The following is an 18,853-nucleotide window of genomic DNA, read 5'->3' as shown; positions in this document are numbered from 1 at the left end:
TTTTTGCACTATTCACATAATTCACTTTGACCTTATTTTACTTCTAATATATAAAAAAAATGGTTAGTATATAATATAGTGTTGTCTTCATCTTAATATATATTTTCAAAATATTAAATTTTTTATAAGTTTTTATAATATGTAGTTAAAGATATTGGTGGTCAAAGTTGTGTATCGACATGCATGTCTAGTTAAAACGGTGCGAGTATTAAGGGACGGAGGGAGTACAATGTAAGGAATTAAGGATACGGAGGGAGTAAAACTGTCAGGATGGAGATGGACTATCGACATTCCAGAAACTAAAACCTGCTGCTTTCTTTGTTGTTTAATACGGAGTAAAATTTAATACTTTAATGATGATCATTTAATGCTTACATCATTAAATGATTCAAATTACAATGACGCCATTAAAATTCCTTGGCATTTGAGATTATCGAAGAATAATTGCCTTTATATTATCCTTATCCTTTAATTAAGCCCACCCTCATGGGCCTCATCTACTCAAACAAAGAATTTTAAAAGTCATAAGTCCATAACTGCCCCACTCTTTCTAATAATTTAAGTAAAAATTTGAAAACGGAAAGAAAACCAACCAAAATTTAGAATGAATTTAAAACCTTGTACATAGTGAAATATATACGAGTAAATAAATACGGAGTACTCCTTTCATCTCTTTTTATTTTTACGTATTATATTACTGTGTTTCGATCTTATTTTTTACATTTCTTTGAATATTATTACATAAAAACCTTAATGTCTTCCACGTTTTTGTTGGGGATTAAATCTTTTCCCAATGTTAATTGTTTTAATAAAATTGAAAATATTATAAATAAATGTAATTTTCTTTATTTAAATAAAAAATCAAAAAAATCTTAATGTATGTTAATTAGGCGTCAAATCGTGTTTATAATACCAATTGAGGTTGACATGAGTGGTTAAAGGCCTCTTGCTCCTTAATCAAGATCTCGGGTTCGAGCCTTGAAAATGGAAAAAATCTCAAGTGGGAGGAATGCTACTCATGCTACCCATCGAGGTACCCATACAAACTCCCGCGCGTAATAGAACCAAAAAAAAATTAGACGTCAAATCGTGTTTATAATACCAAACGTAAAGAAAGAAAAAAAAAGAAGGGGAGTAAATAAATACGCAAAGAAACTTGTTTCAGAAAGAGAGGGTCAAAGTCGTCAAATCACACATACGGAGTGTACTTCCATATAACGGACGACCACAACTCTTCCACTTTCACCTCACTCTCACTTTCTCTCCCTTGCCCTTTTCTCTCTGCATTCCCCTCCTCTTTGTATAAGTCTCGACAATGTCGTCTCGTGGTGGCGGGCGCGGCGATGGTCGTGGTGGCGGTGGAGGAAGAGGCCGTGGTGGACACCCTAGCGACTCCGGTGGACGAGGTCGCGGTGGTTATCCCGGTGAATCCGGTGGACGTGGTCGCGGTGGCGACTTCGGAGGTCGTGGTGGGCGAGGTGGAGATTTCGGAGGTCGTGGTGGTGGTCGCGGTGGAGACTTCGGAGGTCGTGGTGGCGGTGGAGGAGGCCGTGGAGGTTTCCGACCACCGAGTGTTGGGGTATTATCAAAGGAGACATGGAAAGCGGCGAGTGGTGACAGCTTAAGCCAGGCAATGTGGGAACTTAAAGTGTTGCCGCCGCCTAGGTCTACAAAGTCCGTGAATCCTCCTAGAAGGCCTGGATTCGGTAGGATTGGTACACGGTGTGCCGTGAGAGCTAATCACTTCCTCGTTCAGCTTGCTTACGAAGATACTGATTTTCATCACTATGATGTAATCATTCTTTCTCTCTCCTCTCTTCTCTGCTCTTGCTTTCTATTAATTGATCTTTTTTCCCCTCTCATGCTTAGATCAGGCTATCAGCGGTTTAATTGTGACTATATATTGCATTTAATTTTTTTTAAAAGATAAATGTTATTTAGGGGTTTGATTGTACTCTAGTTATTTCTCCCTGTTTTTTTACCCAAAATAATTGGTTTTTCTGTGTATGTTGATTGGATTTCTTGTAAAACGGATAGATCTATTAAATGCCGTTTTGAAAAAGAATGAGTTTTCATATTGACAGTTTGTCATTAGAGCTTGTTTATCACGAACACTTTACTCTGTAATAGAAACGGAGATGACATATTCGAAATATTTAATGTGGGGGTACTACTATTTTATTGGAATTTGTATAATTAATGTTTTTTTTTTTTTTTTTGTAGTGTTACGGGATAGTGGTCAAATGTATTCTAAAGCTTTTGTTCATTTTCAAATAAATGCATACCCTTCCTATAGCTTTCGGTTTTTCACCTTTAAAGAAATGAGTGAAGTGTTCTTTTGTGGTTGTGTTCTCATGTATTGTCGTATACTCTGCGGGAGTATTCATAGTTTTAGCTTTCACTAGTGTACCTAAGCTATCAAGGTTTTGTGGAATGCACCGAAGAGTTAGACAAAGACCCAAAATTGGTCAAAGTGTATCATTGACAAGTAGAATAGTGTAATGAGAGTACTCAATTCTTGACATTAGCAGTATTTGTACTGGTCTGAAATCTTGCTTGCTTATTCACCTCTCTTTCTCTATCCAATTAATCTCAGAATGTTTTTAATCGTAGGAGCTTACTGTTGATGCCTTTTTGTTTTGGTAACCTGGGAACAGGTGTCAATCACTCCGGAGATTACCTCGAAAAACTTTGGCAGAGAGATATTGAAAAAACTTTTACAGGATTATAAGTCATTTTTGGGGCAACGGGTTCCAGCATATGATGGCAAGAAGAGCATCTATACTGCAGGTCCTTTGCCTTTCTCATCTAAGGAATTTGTTGTCGAAATGGACCGAGAAAAAAGAGGCAGTTCAGAAAGGTATTCATGCTCCTGTCATGAGATTATAAAATTTCTACCTCTTTGTATTATCAGTATCCTGCTTAACCTTACTTGGTTGATTATGCATGATTGTCAGGATGGTTGAAAAGTTCCAGGTAGCCATCAAATTCGCGGCCAAGGTTGATCTTTATAACCTTCAAGAGTATGTTCGTGGTCGAACTTCAGAATCCCCCCAAGATGCCATCCAAGTGCTTGATATTGTACTGCGTGCAGCTAAGCCTCTTGAGGAGTAAAGTACCTTTCTTCAATGCTGTAAATTTTATAATCTTGTGTTGCTGTAGGCGGATTGTCTTGTTGAGGTGCTAAAAGCTTTTGCCTTGTGTAATGTAGCTATGCTGTGATTGGGAGATCATTTTTTTCTGTTAAGTTGGGTACGGGGCCTCTTGCAGACGGTGTAGAATTCTGGAGGGGTTATTATCAAAGCATCCGACCTACCCAGATGGGCCTTTCTCTAAATATAGGTATACGAATGGCTAAACTGTCTCTGTTTGTCTCTTTTCATTTTACTTTTGCCTGAGTTATCGTTTATGTTGACTGATACCAAACAATTGAATGTTGCTATTGTAGATGGATCAGCCCGGCCATTTTATGAGTCGGTTATGATTCACAAGTTTGTTCTAGACTTTCTGAAATTGAGGGATCTCTCTAGGCCTCTAACTGATGCAAACCGTTTGAAGGTAGTTCCATATGTTTTTTGTGATTGATAAAATTTTCGCATATATGCTACTCAATGGTAAAACCGTAGAACTTATGTATATTTTTTCACTTTCCAGGTCAAGAGGGCACTGAAAGGTATTACTGTTGAATTAACTCATCTGAGCTACAAAAAGCGCTGCAAAGTGATTGGTGTGTCAACTGAACCTGCAAACCAGCTAATGTATGTTCTATTTAAGCTTCTTTGCTTGACAAAGTGAAATAAACTCCATTATCTTTTACGTTGGTTGGTGATGAGAGTGTTTTGTTCAGCATTTGTGATATGTTACATGCTGGTCATGTGTCTGAGGGGTTTCTTTCTTGCTTATCTCGTTTGTACTTACCTTTCCAATGGTGTAGATTCCACCTAATACAAATGGAGTGGAATCTATACCCGGCTTTTCTGTAACGGATATTAGTTTCTCCGTTTCGCGAATCTCCATTATGTAACGCCGCGAATAAATCATGTTTGTCTTCCCATGTCGTCCGTTACATGACAATGATTCGCCATGTTTTCCTGTTACATCTTTTTTGTCTAAATTGGCCAAAAATGCTTTAGAATTATGTAATCTATGAAATGCAATATTTTGAAGAATTATGTGTTTTTCAAATATGTTACCCAGTCGTATTAATACATTATGACAGGTTTGGTTATATGTTATCCACTCATATTTCACAAGGCTTAAACACATTAATGTATTTTTTTTGAGGGTGAAACAGCTTGTGAATTTCAGGTTAAACTAAAATATGTTACCCACTCATATTTTAAATAATTATGTTTAATGATAAACAAAAAAAATGTAAACGAGGTTTAAACACATTAATGTGATTTTTTTTAGAAGAAATTCAGTCTTAGCTTCATTCGGTTCTATTCATCAGTTGTAAGCCGTTTCCGCGGCAGCTCAACCGTTGTCATATTGCAAACACATCCGCAATTTTCTTTGTTGTGTACAATATAGATCACAAGTAGCGCATTCTTTTGCAGTATTATTTGCAGGTTCTTGAGTGGTCGTTGTAGTTTGACATAATGTGTGGTAAATTGTAGTTTGAACATAGTGTTTGCTTTCTTTCTCCCTACTCCTCATTGGAAATTACAACAGCTAGTATTGAACATTATCCTGTTGCTGTGTTTGCAGGTTTTCAAATGGTGATGTACAGTTGTCTGTTTCCCAATATTTCAAGGACAAGTATGGGATCCAGCTTCAATACCCGAGTCTACCATGCCTCCAAACTGGGCAGGCTAGCAGGCCTAACTATCTGCCTATGGAGGTGATTTTTTTTCTTTACATGATTTACCTCGTTATATGTTTCTTTCCCGTGTTATGTATTTTGATTTCGGACTTGTTAATTGCTTCCTATAGGTCTGCAAAATTGCGCATGGACAAAAGTATGCTAAGAAGTTGAATGACAGGCAAGTGACTGCCCTTCTTAGGGCGACTTGCCAACGACCCGATATGAGGGAGGATAGTATCAAGAAGGTAAACTTTCTGTGAGTTTATTATGCTATTGTCTTTTATATTATATCTATTTCTTTGAGCATTTGGCTGTATTATTTATCGCTCACTTGTTTGCTTCCGATTTTGAAGATGGTGAAGGATAATAGGTACTCTGACAATCAGCTGGTCAAGCAGGAGTTTGGAATGAATATTTCTGAAACTTGTACTACTATTGATGCCCGGGTGTTGCCTCCCCCAATGGTAAATTGGTTTAGTTAGAATTTCTGTTCGAACACTATGGTTTAGTTCCACTCTAATTCTGACACCAATCAATTGATTCTTGTCTTATGTAGCTTAAGTATCATGACAGTGGGAGGGAACGAGAAGTAGCTCCTGCAGTTGGCCAATGGAATATGATTGATAAGGTTAGGATTTGACTACCGCTTCTTTCGTCTTTCTGTACCTATCATCAAAATTATGACTGATCTTTTTGTCATACAGAAAATGGTTAATGGCGCATCTGTTAGTCGATGGGCATGCTTGAGTTTTTCATCCCTGGATCGAGATGTAGTGCATCATTTCTGTGATGATCTGGTTGCCATGTGCGCTAGCAAGGGAATGGTATGTTTTAATGGCATGAAAGTTTTACTTTCTTGATGTATGTGGTTTGATTTTGAGCTCATGCTTCCTTTAATATCAATTGTTGAATTTTCCTTCACTGCTTGCAGACTTTCAGTCAAAAGCCATGTATCCCTATACGCGCAAGCGGCTCTCGTCCATCTGAGATAGAGAAAGCTCTTGCACAAGTGTGGACTGAAGCTAAACAACAGTTGCAGTTGTTGATAATAATACTGCCAGATTTTACTGGATCTTATGGTATGTGGCAATGGCTGCACTTTAGATTTGATATTGTGGTTGTTGGTTTATATTAACTAAGCTGTTTTTTCCATGTAGGAACAATTAAAAGAATATGTGAAACAGAGTTGGGAATAGTCTCTCAATGTTGTCAGCCTAAGCAGGCTGCTAAAAATAATAAGCAATATTTGGAAAATGTGGCTTTGAAAATCAATGTGAAGGTAAACATGGAAACTCTGAGTAATGTATATACAATTACCCAATTATTACTTATTTATGCTCTTCTATGCTAATGGTCAAAATGTTTAGGCCGGGGGAAGGAATACTGTCTTGGTTGATGCGATTAATAGAAATATACCTCTCTTGACCGATCGTCCAACAATCATTTTTGGTGCTGATGTTACACACCCTTCACCAGGGGAGGATTCCAGTGCCTCAATTGCAGCGGTATGGTTTCCTCTATAGGATTTTAATGTTCTGTATTTACTTTTTGCTCTTTTATTAACACTTGAAGTAGTTATCCATGAGCATGCTGTTTATTACAGGTTGTTGCTTCAATGGACTGGCCTGAAGTGACCAAGTACAAGGGGCTTGTCTCTGCCCAGGGTCATCGAGAAGAAATTATCCAGGATCTGTATAAAGTGGTTGATGATCCAGTAAAGGGGAAAGTACACGGTGGAATGGTCAGGTAAAGTAGATATTGACTTGTCAAACAGATTTCCAAAAGCTGAGTTCGAAGTTTTTGATTGGTTTGTTCCGCTTGTAGAGAACTGCTGATAGCTTTCCTCAAAAACACTAAACAGAAACCACATAGGATTATCTTCTTCAGGTAAATATTTACTGCTTACATCATTTTCTTGTGTTGTTCTCCTGCATTCCTAATTTTTGTTGGGTAGGGATGGAGTAAGCGAAGGCCAATTCTCTCAAGTTTTACTGCAAGAGGTGAAAGCTATTTGGCAGGTGTGTAATCTTATCTTGTACATTTAGGTTTTTAGAATTAGAGATTCATTGCAGAGATTAAATGGCTTGACCTGTTGAATGTATAGCTGGGTTTGGTATGTCGAATTTTGTCAATTCTGTCAAATCTTTTATTTATTCATTCCTTGATTAATGTTTCTCAAAGGCTTGTGGATCCTTGGAAGCGGACTATTATCCACGCGTTACATTTGTTGTTGTGCAAAAGCGACATCATACCCGTCTCTTCCCCGTTGATGGCAAAATGACAGACAGGAGTGGAAACATACTACCAGGTTTACTTGCTATGTTTTTCCAAATTTATTCAAGTTTTTCGATTCTTGTTGTGACTCATCCTCTTTGATAACATCTGTCACAGGCACTGTGGTTGACACTAACATTTGCCATCCATCGGAGTTGGACTTCTATCTATGCAGTCATGCTGGGATACAGGTGACCTTTTCAGTTTTGCTTGAGTTCCTTTGTTGCCTATTTTAGTTTCTGGTTATTGTGCACAGAAACTCTCATGAACCAAACTACCCTTGATGCTATTTTTATTTACTATTTTTTACATTAATAACAAACAATGTTTTTGTAGAGTTCTAATCGATTATTTGTACTCCGTAATTAACTGTAGTTGTCATGTTTCCACCTTTTCTAATTGTAAGAAAACAAAGTCTTTATTTTCTGTGTTTCTACTTCCCTGGTCATTTAATATTATAGATTTCTAGTTGCGCTCATTGATTGAACTTTACTGTGAACCAGTCTGGTAGTTTATGAAAAGTTTGTGAATGACATGCAGGGAACAAGCCGGCCTGCACATTATCATGTGCTTTATGATGAGAACAATTTTACAGCAGACTTACTCCAGCTGCTTGCAAATAGTTTATGCTACACGTAATTAACCATAACTTTAAATTGATTTCCTCGACTTGCTACTAAGATTTATGGTTTTGTATGTTGAATACGGGTGTTTAATTCATGTTTTTCAGGTTTGCTAGGTGCACACGCTCAGTCTCCATTGGTAAGTTGAATACTATTTAAAAAAAATGTGTATGGTGATGTGTTTGGGTTTGTTTGAGAAGTATGCTTTGTTTTGTGGTCTAATAAGAAGTGTTTTAACTTAAATGGCAGTCCCTCCGGCTTATTATGCGCACCTTTTGGCATTTCGTGCTCGTTATTACATTGAAGGTCTTACAATGTCAGACAGTGGCTCCACTGGTACCAAGGATTTAACCAAGGAAAAAGAAGCTCTGACTCAGGCCCTCCCAAAGATCAAGGAAAGTGTGAAGGATGTCATGTTCTATTGCTAAAAAGAATCAAAACCAGCCAAGACCTCCTCTCTTCTGAGTTTTTTTGTTTTGTTTGGCTATATGAAGCCTTTAAAGTTTGCTGACAAGACTCTGTTTAAGGTTATCGTCTATAGCTCCAGCAGTTTGGGGTCAGTGAATATGTTGTGCAGGGGTTTCTGCAATAGTACGGTATTCACACTTTTGAATACAGTATATAAGTAATGTATATACGAAGTATATATACTGTATGAAACTACAGTACGGTAATCTCAACTCTGAAGGTTTGCCATCTGGCATCTGGGCATCCAGAGGTTAACATTGTTTTTTGAGAAAAGTTTTAACGCCTTTAGGTATTGATATTCGGTAGGTCACTGAAAACGCCCATGTCACGTGTTAGTCATACTCGTTCCTAGACGAATCATTCCTAGTCACTCTTTATTTTTGTTTATTGTGTTAATGAAGAAATTATTTTCTTTGCGTAGAGATTAAAATGACCAAACTGTCCAAATTTATTAATAAGTAGTACTAATGGATTTAGTGGTGGGTCATCCGCCATCTCATACTGAATACTTTCTCCGTATTTATTTAAAAAATACACTTGTCTTTTCTGGCTGTATTTATTTAAGAGATACACTTGTCATTTTTAGTAACTTATTAACCCCACCATCTAATTAAATAATACATTTATTTTATCCTATGACCCACCATCCTATTAAACAAATAATTTCATAAATCCACCCCACCTCCCACCCTCAAAATGACATGGTCCCATTGTTTAATAAAAATATCTACCCAACCCCACTTGCTTTATTATTTTATTTTCTTCAATTTTTCCTCTTAATACTCGTATCCGGCCAAATGTATCTCTTAAATAAATACGGAGGGAGTAATACCAAAAAAAATACCCAGATGAATATTGATCATAAGAGCCCTTGGATACCATGGGTCAAATCTATTATCTATTACTTTATACTAAAATAGACACCAGGAATGACACATATCACTTCCTGGTGTAAAATTTTCCGTAACAATCATGTCAATATCCGTAAACGTTAGTCGGATAGAACTCTTAACTCCTAGTAATACAAACAAACTAAGACAATGAATAATATCAGCGAGTCTCCCGTGTGACAAATCATACTGTCAAGTTGATGAGTGACTCGTGTGCAAAACAATCGCCTTGAAATTCATTAAGGCCTGACAAAGTCAACTTTATTTAATAGACACATAACTTTATCACCATACGAGCATGTACATTGGGGCTCTTGGAGAGCCGGAGTGGCTCTCCAAGTAGCTTTTCAACAAGAACTATCTCTTGGCCAACATTGAGGCTCTTGTGTGGTTCTTGAGGGGCTCTTGAGTAGTTGTTCATGGAGAACTATTTCAAGGTAGCTCTTGCTAAGAGTCCTCCAAGAGTTGATTCTTGCTGAAAAGTGGAGAGTAACTTTGAAAAGTAGATAATAATTTTGATTAAAAAAACAATTACTATAGACCACCAAATGGTAGAAAAGAGATAGGAGAGCTCATTTGAGAAACCAACCAATGTTGGGTGTTTTTAAGAATGAATTATTGAGTGTGTCTTGTAGAGAGATAGTGGTAGAGAGATAGTGGTAGAGAGAAAGTGGAGAACTCTTCAAGAGCTCTTTTGAAGAGCCTACCAATATACATGCTCTAAGTATTTCTTGTACCATTGGTAACCCGCCTAAACCATGATTTAATTGTCATGAGAGTATATTAAGAGTTACTACCTCCGTTTCAGAAAGTTATTTACGCTTTGAAAAATGTGTCAAAAGTATAAAAACTTTGACCGTAAATTCTCAACATTATAAATATCAAAACGTTACATGTAAGATCTTGTTAGATTGGTCTCGGGATATATTTTCAGAATATCAATTTTTTATAATTTTTTAACATACGAAATTGGATATATTAGTAGTTAAATATTGCATTGGAGTCCGTGCAAATAGTAACTATAAAGATTTTTTTGAAACGGAGGTAGTACTACTTACTCCGTATTAACTATATTATCGCAGGTCATAATTTAATATTAACTACTAGCTTCATTTTCAAGAACACTTATTATTATTTACTCCGTATAAATTTGGGTAAATTTCACATTTTTTGGGAGTTACTTGAAATAAGAGTAATATTTAGAGTTAATAATCATATTTATCCGTATTATAGGGTATCATAACTTTAAAGGTTACAATACAAGAAAACGCGTGAATATCGTCTTAATTTACCGACTGCCACTAAATTAGACGGTAAAAGTAAATTTATCGACCGCATAATATATGGTCGGCATAAATTAAAATTACCGACTGTTATATAGCAGTCGATATTTTAACATCCATTTTTCTTTAAAGATAACGACAACTTAGTAGTCAGTAAAAGCCCACCCATTTTCAAAAAAGAAATTACACGCTTTTTTTTAAGTTACCAACCACTAGGCGGTCGGTCAAACTTTTGAACAAATAATACCAGGTCTTATTCTTTTAAGCTGAGCTGAAATGAAATTAACTGAACTGAATTAAACTGAAGAATTATAATTAAATCGTCGTTGATTTGCCGTCATAATGATTCATGGAATGTGACGTCAACCTCATATGTCAATGAAAATAATGGAGCTGTACAAACTAAATCCGTGTTGCCGGGGGTGCATGATACTCCCTCCGTCCCGGAATATTTGACCTGTTTTTCTTATCGGGCCGTCCCTTAATACTTGACCTGTTTCTAAAAATGGAAATATTCTAACAATATTATATTATTTCTCACTCCACCCCTATTAACCCACCTACCCCCTACTCCATACAAAAAATAATTAAAAATTCAACCTTACTCTCCCCCAACCCCACCCCATTACACATTTCCAACTAACTACATTAAAATAATACCCCACTATCAACTACTACCTATTAAATTAAATAAGTCAATTCAAGTCCCTTAAACTCTGTGCCAGTCAAACCGGATCGAGTATTCCGGGAAGGAGGGAGTATATTGATATAACATTGAATATTGATACGGAGTACGGAGTATGTTTTTTTTGGGTGCAAATTGAATATTGATATGTCCTAGTTGGTCAATTAAACTTAGCTAAACACGTTTGGGCCGCGTTTAGTCTACAATTACGACTAATTAATTACTCCGTCTTTTTCCCTCAAAAAAATAAAAATAAAAATAAAAATAAAATTACTTCGTATCTTATAAATGAATAATTGCAATGAAATATTCATTTTCGTAATTAAAAATTATGGAATGTTGTAAAATAAAGAGGAGGAGAGGAGAAACTGGGAGAGAACAACTGTGTGTTTTATTCCATGAACAATAGGGTATATATATACATACAATAGAATAGGGTATGCTTGAGTAACAATAAACCCTAAGATCTAGAATATTCTGGAAATATACTAGGGTATAATGGGCATCCACATAATATTCATAACACTCCCCCTTGGATGTCCATTATTGAAGTTTATGCCTCGTTAAAACCTTACTAGGAAAACCCCGTGGGATAAAAACCTAGTGAAGGAAAAAGAGTACATCATTCTTCGTAATACGCTTGAGATGTTGCCTCATTAAAAACCTTACCAGGAAAACCCAGTGGGACAAAACCTTGGTTAAGGGAAAAAGAGTGCAACGCGTATTTCTCCCCCTGATGAATACATCATTTGAGATATTCTGGTGCAATCGATCCAATATTGTTGAGTAACTTCTCAAATGTAGCAGCATGTAGTTCCTTGAAAATTGATTCTCCAAAATTTAACTTTAATCTCCAATTCTCCACTTGAACAGATGAAGTGAATATATTTATCACCAATGCTTTGAAAATAATACCTGTAAGATCATTTGTTTTTCTATATCTCATTCGATACGTTTGTTTTCGAGTTTCTCGATGCATAATACTTTAGCTTCACCTTAGATAGATACATTTTTCTTGTATGAAACTTATCCATACATATTGAACATATATACCTTCTTCTGGAGTTCATAAATGGTAGTTTTCAATCAATAATGATCAAACTTTCTTTGGTCATGAAAATTATAGATAAATAATAATATCATCGTCCAACTTGGAGGTATAGTATAGCTAATAATGTTATTTATACTATGATTCTTCTGGACCATAAAATAAAATTCATCATGAGGACATTACATATTTTTATCTTATATTTTAAGATGATTCATATTTGTACAAGAATTCTTCTTTGAATAATTGAGTATGTGTATTTCATAACTCTTACGTACTCAAACTTCAGGTTGAATTGTCATTTCAAAAACACTCTTTTAAAGTTTTGATAACTTCTCATCAATGTTGTGATACTCATATGCAAACTCACAGGGCTAGATGTTTAAGAACATCATGTATAAGTTCTTCAGGAACTTTTCTTATTTGCATGATTCATAACATACTATTAAATCAATATTATATTTCTTTTGCAACTACTAGCCCAATGAAGCAATAATCTCATCTTATAAATTTCCATAAAGTTACAAATCCGTCTTACCATTCTTTGGATTCATATTTCATATACGACATCATAATAGTTTAGAAACATGTTATATGAAATTATAACTAGATAATTCTATATCATACCATGATAAAACATAAAACAAACTAAATGTATGATGAATGATGCATTTAACTATTAACTACATATGTATATGAATGTAAGACTCAAATGCAAAACACTGTACAGTGTGGATGTTTCAAAACCATAACTTTGGACTTCAAGTCCATGAGCTCATTTGATCATTATAGTTATGTCTACATCGAAACAGACATAGATTTACAATCCCCAATTCAAAATCCATTATTTCTCGCATATGCATTATATTTCAGTTCCATCATCTACCGGTATCATCAAAATTCTTCAACATATACTTTGCACGCTATTCATAAATGATATCTGAATACTTATTCAATGGGTACCATTCATTTTTTCTCACGGGCCATCTATTATTCTTCAGATATCTATACCACTTCAAGAGTATTTCATACACTATATAATTAATAGTGTTTTCTTTATTTTCAAAAATATTATCAACTGCATTATCTTGTCATCATTTTCATATAATCACTATGTTGGAACCATATATATAATCTACACTTCAGGTGTATATATTTAAATAAATATTGACAAGATATATAATTTTCAACACTTAATTAATATATGTAACATCGAGCACTATGACTATCATACAACTTTATGTCTCTAGACATTGTAAAACTTAACATTATTAAGTCATAGATATTTATGTCCAAACATACTTCGAGGACATAAAGCTGGCATGTACACTTACTCATATGGGGATCAATTTATTATCTTTCAATTTTGCCAACTTATTCTTGCTCGTCTCCCCCTAAGTTGGGAAAATATTTTCAATATGTTATGGGGCATAAAAAAAAATTCACCAACTAAATAATACACTTTTCAACGTGTATTTTGATAAACATTACATATTTTTGTTCTCTTCTGGAGATCAACATTGATTATGGGGAGTAGATATAATATGCAGTTGTTTTCCTCATATTTTCTCTTTTCGTGCTGACGTATGATTGCCCCAATCAAGAGATTTATGATGCTTATTTATGATACTTAAATCAATCAAAACACTTGTAAACTTATTGGTGATCTTCAAGTCACCTACTACCATTCTGGTGAACTTCAGGTCACTTACTATCATGGTGAACTTTAAATCACCTATCATTATACAATTTTTCAAAATCATTAATATCTCTTGTATTTATTTTCTCAATCGATTCTTTATAACTATTCGATTGAAATACAACTCCACCTCATCATTTTGTCCTGCCTTTGAATATATACAACATACGAGGGAGTGTCAGCACATAAAATTTTATTTGACAAGAATTTTCAAATTCTCATAACGGGTGTTCTTAAACCCGGATGGCCTGGATTATCACATCATGCGTATATAATATCATATAAAGTATTTCATTCGATAACTGCTGGTTATCTTCTCAAAGTGATCACTGTAATTATAAAATACTATAATTTGAACATATTGCGATGTGATATAACGACACAAACTGGTGTCTCAATTTTAACAGCAAGACAATCTAAACAAAACTTATGGAAGATAGCTTGTATTCTTCAAGAGTATCCATTACAACTTTGGTACATATCACAAAAGTATACATCTTCAGAATATAGTATAGTACTCATGCTCATAGAACGATTCAATAAGACATGATCAAATATTTGTACCAAGTTTAACATATTATATTATAATCCTGATCATATATACTACTAATTTTATTATGTTGAGAGCTATCTCCCCCTTATCCCTGCATGTATATAAATTCGGTTCGGAGGGCGTGCTACAATGTCTATTAGACATATATTTTCATTATCTTTATACACCATGTTTATCTATAATTTATTCCCTTGTGATGAGTACTAATAAAGCTCAACAAGATGTTTTGGTGTAATGGACCCAACTTTTATTTAATATTTTTTCCGCAACCAACCAAAAATATAAAGTTTGATTTTTCTCATCATTAACTTTTACGTGATTTTCATCATTTACAATCTCACTTCTGGTGTATTTTGAAATTGCATTCATACTCATTTATTCGCCATGATTATACTGTGTTTTACTTTCACATTCGATCTCGATCATGACTATTGACATTATCTTTACCATTTTTATTCATACATTTCTCATTCACTTCTGGGAATGGTTTACCTAGTTGAATGTGAGAATAATATTTTTCTTCAGGATTTCGGTGTTTTGTTCATCCATCAAAAGACAATATATAAACTATCTTGTCTGTAGGGCCACACTAGTTTCATGAAAGAAATGTAGGGTATCTTGACAACAAGATTTAGAAACTATTATAGTTTTCCAGGTCATATTTTCTTGTACATCTCCAAAAGAATTCGCAGGCCTTTAATGGTCAAATGTCCAAACTTAAGTCGTGAACCTATTTCAACTTATAAACAAAAGTCAAAGCTATATATTTGCATTTCAATCTATAATAGCTTTGATTATAATTATCTTCTAAGAAGAGCAACACCCACTAATTTATGTTTTCAACATTATATAATAAATTATTATAAATTCATCCCTTGTTTCCATAGACCAATGCCCTTTTCCTCCACAGCGGTAACATACATTGGTCACATTCTCATTTTATCTTTCTTTTGTTTGTTATCATCTTTGTCCCACTCCTGGTAGGAATATGAGTTATTGAGAGGACCACCTCGACCTCGACCATATTCATATCAACGCCTACGTCCTCGACCACTACTGCTGGAATGACATTTTACTTTTCCATAATAGGATGTTGCATTCGCTTCAGGGAATAGAGTAGAACCAGTTGGGCGTGATTCATGATTTTTCATCAATAGCTCGTTATTTTGCTTCCACAAGGGGACATGATATAAGTTCAGAATATTTCTTAAATCCCTTTTCACGGTATTGTGTCTGCAGGACAACATTATTTGCGTGAAAGGTAGAGTATTTTTTTTTCTTTCTTTCTAGTATTTCTGCATCAGTGATTTTCTCTCCATATAGTTTCAATTGTGAAGTAATTCTGAACATAGCTGAGTTATATTCACTCACAAACTTAAAGTCTTGTAGTCTTAAATGTAACCAATCATAACGAGTTTTGGGTAATATAACGGTTTTCTAGTGGTCATACCTCTCCTTCAGATTATTCCAAAGGACTTGTGGATCTTTTACAGTCAAAAACTCAATTTTAAGACCCTCGTCTTTTGCATCTAGGTGAATTTCATCATCTAACACCCAAGACAAATAGTATTTTGTTTCTAGTAATATCAAGGACCACAAATTCAAGTTTTCTAAGATTCGACATAATTCACTATACAAAATATTGCAAATTAGGAATTATCTACAATAATAAATTAATTAAAGGAGACTTGTGTTTAACCAAAATAATGCAATATATCTTACAATAGCTGACCAGTTAAACAAAACAAATACGAATTAAGTCGAATACTTATTGCACATATAGCAATTGCGACATAATACAATTCGGCAAAGAGATTATTGTGTTTGTGTTTGTGTTCGACATATGTATTGCGCATAATGCAAACAATTGCAATATAACATCCCAGATTAAACAAACTAATAGTGAATACAAGCACAATTTATAAATCAGCCATATAAAAAAGTAATATGGGATTAAGTAATCTGGGATTAAGTAAATAAATCAACCATATGTTAAGCACGATTTATAAATAATCACATATGCCATAATCATATCGTATATATGTGAATATATAATTGCAGCCATATTAAACAATAGGTTATTGCTCCAATTGATTAACTTCAAATCATTAAAAGTTCACATAAGCAAAATAATTCACATTATTAAAAAGTAGTATAGCCGCAACCAAACAAAACATCAACAGTAATAATATCATCAAAAGTAATCCCATCAATCGAATAACCAACCAAACATGATTTATAAATCGCATATAGCCGCAAGGTACTCCAAATTTTCAATCGCATGTATACTATCTAAAATCGCATATATCAATCTAAAATTTTCAATAATGATATTAGCGCGTATAATAACATTTACCTCAGCGATGGATGCTTTCTTTTGTTTCTTGTCTGCTCAGTTGGCTAGGTTGGTGCTGATAACGTGTTGTAAAATCGCATGTATACTATCTAAAATCGCATATATCAATCTAAAATTTTTAATAATGATATTAGCGCGTATAATAACATTTACCTCAGCGATGGATGCTTTCTTTTGTTTCTTGTCTGCTCAGTCGGCTAGGTTGGTGCTGATAACGTGTTGTAAAATAAAGAGGAGGAGAGGAGAAACTGGGAGAGAACAACTGTGTGTTTTATTCCATGAACAATAGGGTATATATACATACAATAGAATAGGATATGCTTGAGTAACAATAAATCCTAAGATCTAGAATATTCTGGAAATATACTAGGGTATAATGGGCATCCACATAATATTCATAACATGGAAATATTAATCAACTCGGCTGTTCTCAAATCCAACAGCTCGTATTAATATGTCATTTTGACCCTTTGATCAATTGAATAATTGTCATGTCTAACATTCCATTAATAATTTAATAATTAATTGTTGTTAAACTCCTTAATATTCAATTAAATTTGGCTCTTCATCCATCAAGTTTCTTTTTTAAGGGAACTTCATCCATCAAGTTCATTTAAGACTTGTACATTTATGTACAATATTATTTTATTATTTAATTCATCTTACATCAAGTCTTAAGTCGAGTCTTAGCTTTCAAAACTCGATTTAAGACTTTGTTAAGACTCATCCATTTCAATGCTACAATTCACTGTGTCTGGTCTTAAAAATGATGAGTTATATCCCACGCTAGAATAACTCAAGTCGTAAGACTTGGGGCATGATATGCTCTAAGATCTTATACAGTTCAGTAATTAGTACTACGTAAATCATAATCCCTCTAATTCACATTAACAGTTTAACGCATACTTATGAATTGCAAATATGTAATATATAAAATTAAAAGTGACATATAAAAACGATACATATGAATGCTAATCAGTAGCATAAACGTATACTGGAGTATAAATTTATTTATATACTTCATAACTACTCCAAATTATTATTATTATTATTATAATAATAATAATAATTATTATTAAGAAAATCATTTACACAAAATTGGATGAGAGCCTAACAACTAATTGAGCTCCGACACCCTTATTTAAAGCAAAACATGCACAATCATTGAAAAAGAAAAGAACGAATGTTAGCATTGACCGCGTTGTTCTGAGCAGCCCGTGTGACCCTAGTCATAAATTCGAGGGCATCACTCCCCAGTTTTACAAAAGTTGAGAAGGCAAAAGCAATGAAACTATACCCGTTATCTATGCACTTCGATTCATACTTCCTCTTCTTCTTCCTGGCAACAATTATAGTAGTTTTTATATAATTCTTAGTTGTATTAGCTTTCTAATTTTATAGAAATCCCTTGCTTTTACACGGGCACGTACTAATATGGATTATTTATTTTAACTTTTGTTTCATTTTAACTCTTTCTTGACTGGTGATTGGATTCTTTAGTTTGATGCCAACATAACCAAAATTTTAACGTATGAAATTTAGAAATTATCCAAAAACTCATAAGAAAAATCAATAAATTATTTTTGTTTCATTTAAAAACAACTTAACATTATATTTTTTAAAAAAAATATATACATGCAAGTACTACTCCCTTCGTCCCGGAATACTCGATCCGGTTTGACCGGCACAGAGTTTAAGGGACTTGAATTGACTTATTTAATTTAATAGGTAGTAGTTGATAGTGGGGTATTATTTTAATGTAGTTAGTGAAAAATGTGTAAAAGGGTGGGGTTGGAGAGAGTATGAGTTGAATTTTTAATTATTTTTTGTATGGAGTAGGGGATAGGTGGGTTAATAGGGGTGGAGTGAGAAATAATATAATATTGTTAGAATATTTCCATTTTTAGAAACAGGTCAAGTATTAAGAGACGGCCCGATAAGAAAAACAGGTCAAGTATTCCGGGATGGAGAGAGTATACAACAATAGCTTTCCAAAACCTCATTTCTCAACCAGCATTTTTTGTTCTTTTGACATGTTCCCTCAACCTACATTATATGGCCCCAAATTAAGTCATGTGGACCTCTTGAAAAATAAGAGGTCCAGACTAACCAATAAACATTCAAAGAAAAATAGGCAAATATCAATAACATAGATATCTATGGTATT

At 34.3% G+C, this 18,853-nt stretch overlaps 1 protein-coding gene across 1 annotated transcript; it reads left to right on the top strand.

Moving 5' to 3' along the window:
- The first annotated feature begins 1,219 nt into the window (after positions 1–1,219).
- Positions 1,220–8,427, top strand: LOC110783706 (protein argonaute 5). Its single transcript, XM_021988051.2, has 22 exons — positions 1,220–1,792; positions 2,658–2,860; positions 2,958–3,110; positions 3,212–3,342; positions 3,449–3,558; positions 3,655–3,758; positions 4,711–4,843; positions 4,936–5,052; positions 5,161–5,271; positions 5,364–5,435; positions 5,512–5,631; positions 5,739–5,886; positions 5,965–6,086; positions 6,175–6,312; positions 6,411–6,553; positions 6,632–6,694; positions 6,762–6,825; positions 6,989–7,115; positions 7,199–7,272; positions 7,622–7,716; positions 7,812–7,843; positions 7,954–8,427. The coding sequence occupies exons 1-22, from the start codon at positions 1,316–1,318 to the stop codon at positions 8,130–8,132; spliced, it is 2,916 nt and encodes a 971-aa protein (XP_021843743.1). The 5' UTR covers positions 1,220–1,315; the 3' UTR covers positions 8,133–8,427.
- The last annotated feature ends 10,426 nt before the right edge of the window (positions 8,428–18,853 follow it).

Source organism: Spinacia oleracea, chromosome 4 (genome assembly GCF_020520425.1).
Source record: "Spinacia oleracea cultivar Varoflay chromosome 4, BTI_SOV_V1, whole genome shotgun sequence".
NCBI lineage: Eukaryota > Viridiplantae > Streptophyta > Magnoliopsida > Caryophyllales > Amaranthaceae > Spinacia > Spinacia oleracea.
This window is presented reverse-complemented; position numbering and strand designations above follow the sequence as displayed.

Excerpts from the sequence above, each read along its gene's own strand:
- LOC110783706 (XM_021988051.2), top strand. The coding sequence starts at position 1,316 with ATGTCGTCTCGTGGTGGCGGGCGCGGCGATGGTCGTGGTGGCGGTGGA. Across the intron at positions 3,559-3,654 it reads CTGATGCAAACCGTTTGAAG|GTCAAGAGGGCACTGAAAGG; the intron begins GTAGTTCCATAT and ends TTCACTTTCCAG. Across the intron at positions 7,844-7,953 it reads CACACGCTCAGTCTCCATTG|TCCCTCCGGCTTATTATGCG; the intron begins GTAAGTTGAATA and ends CTTAAATGGCAG.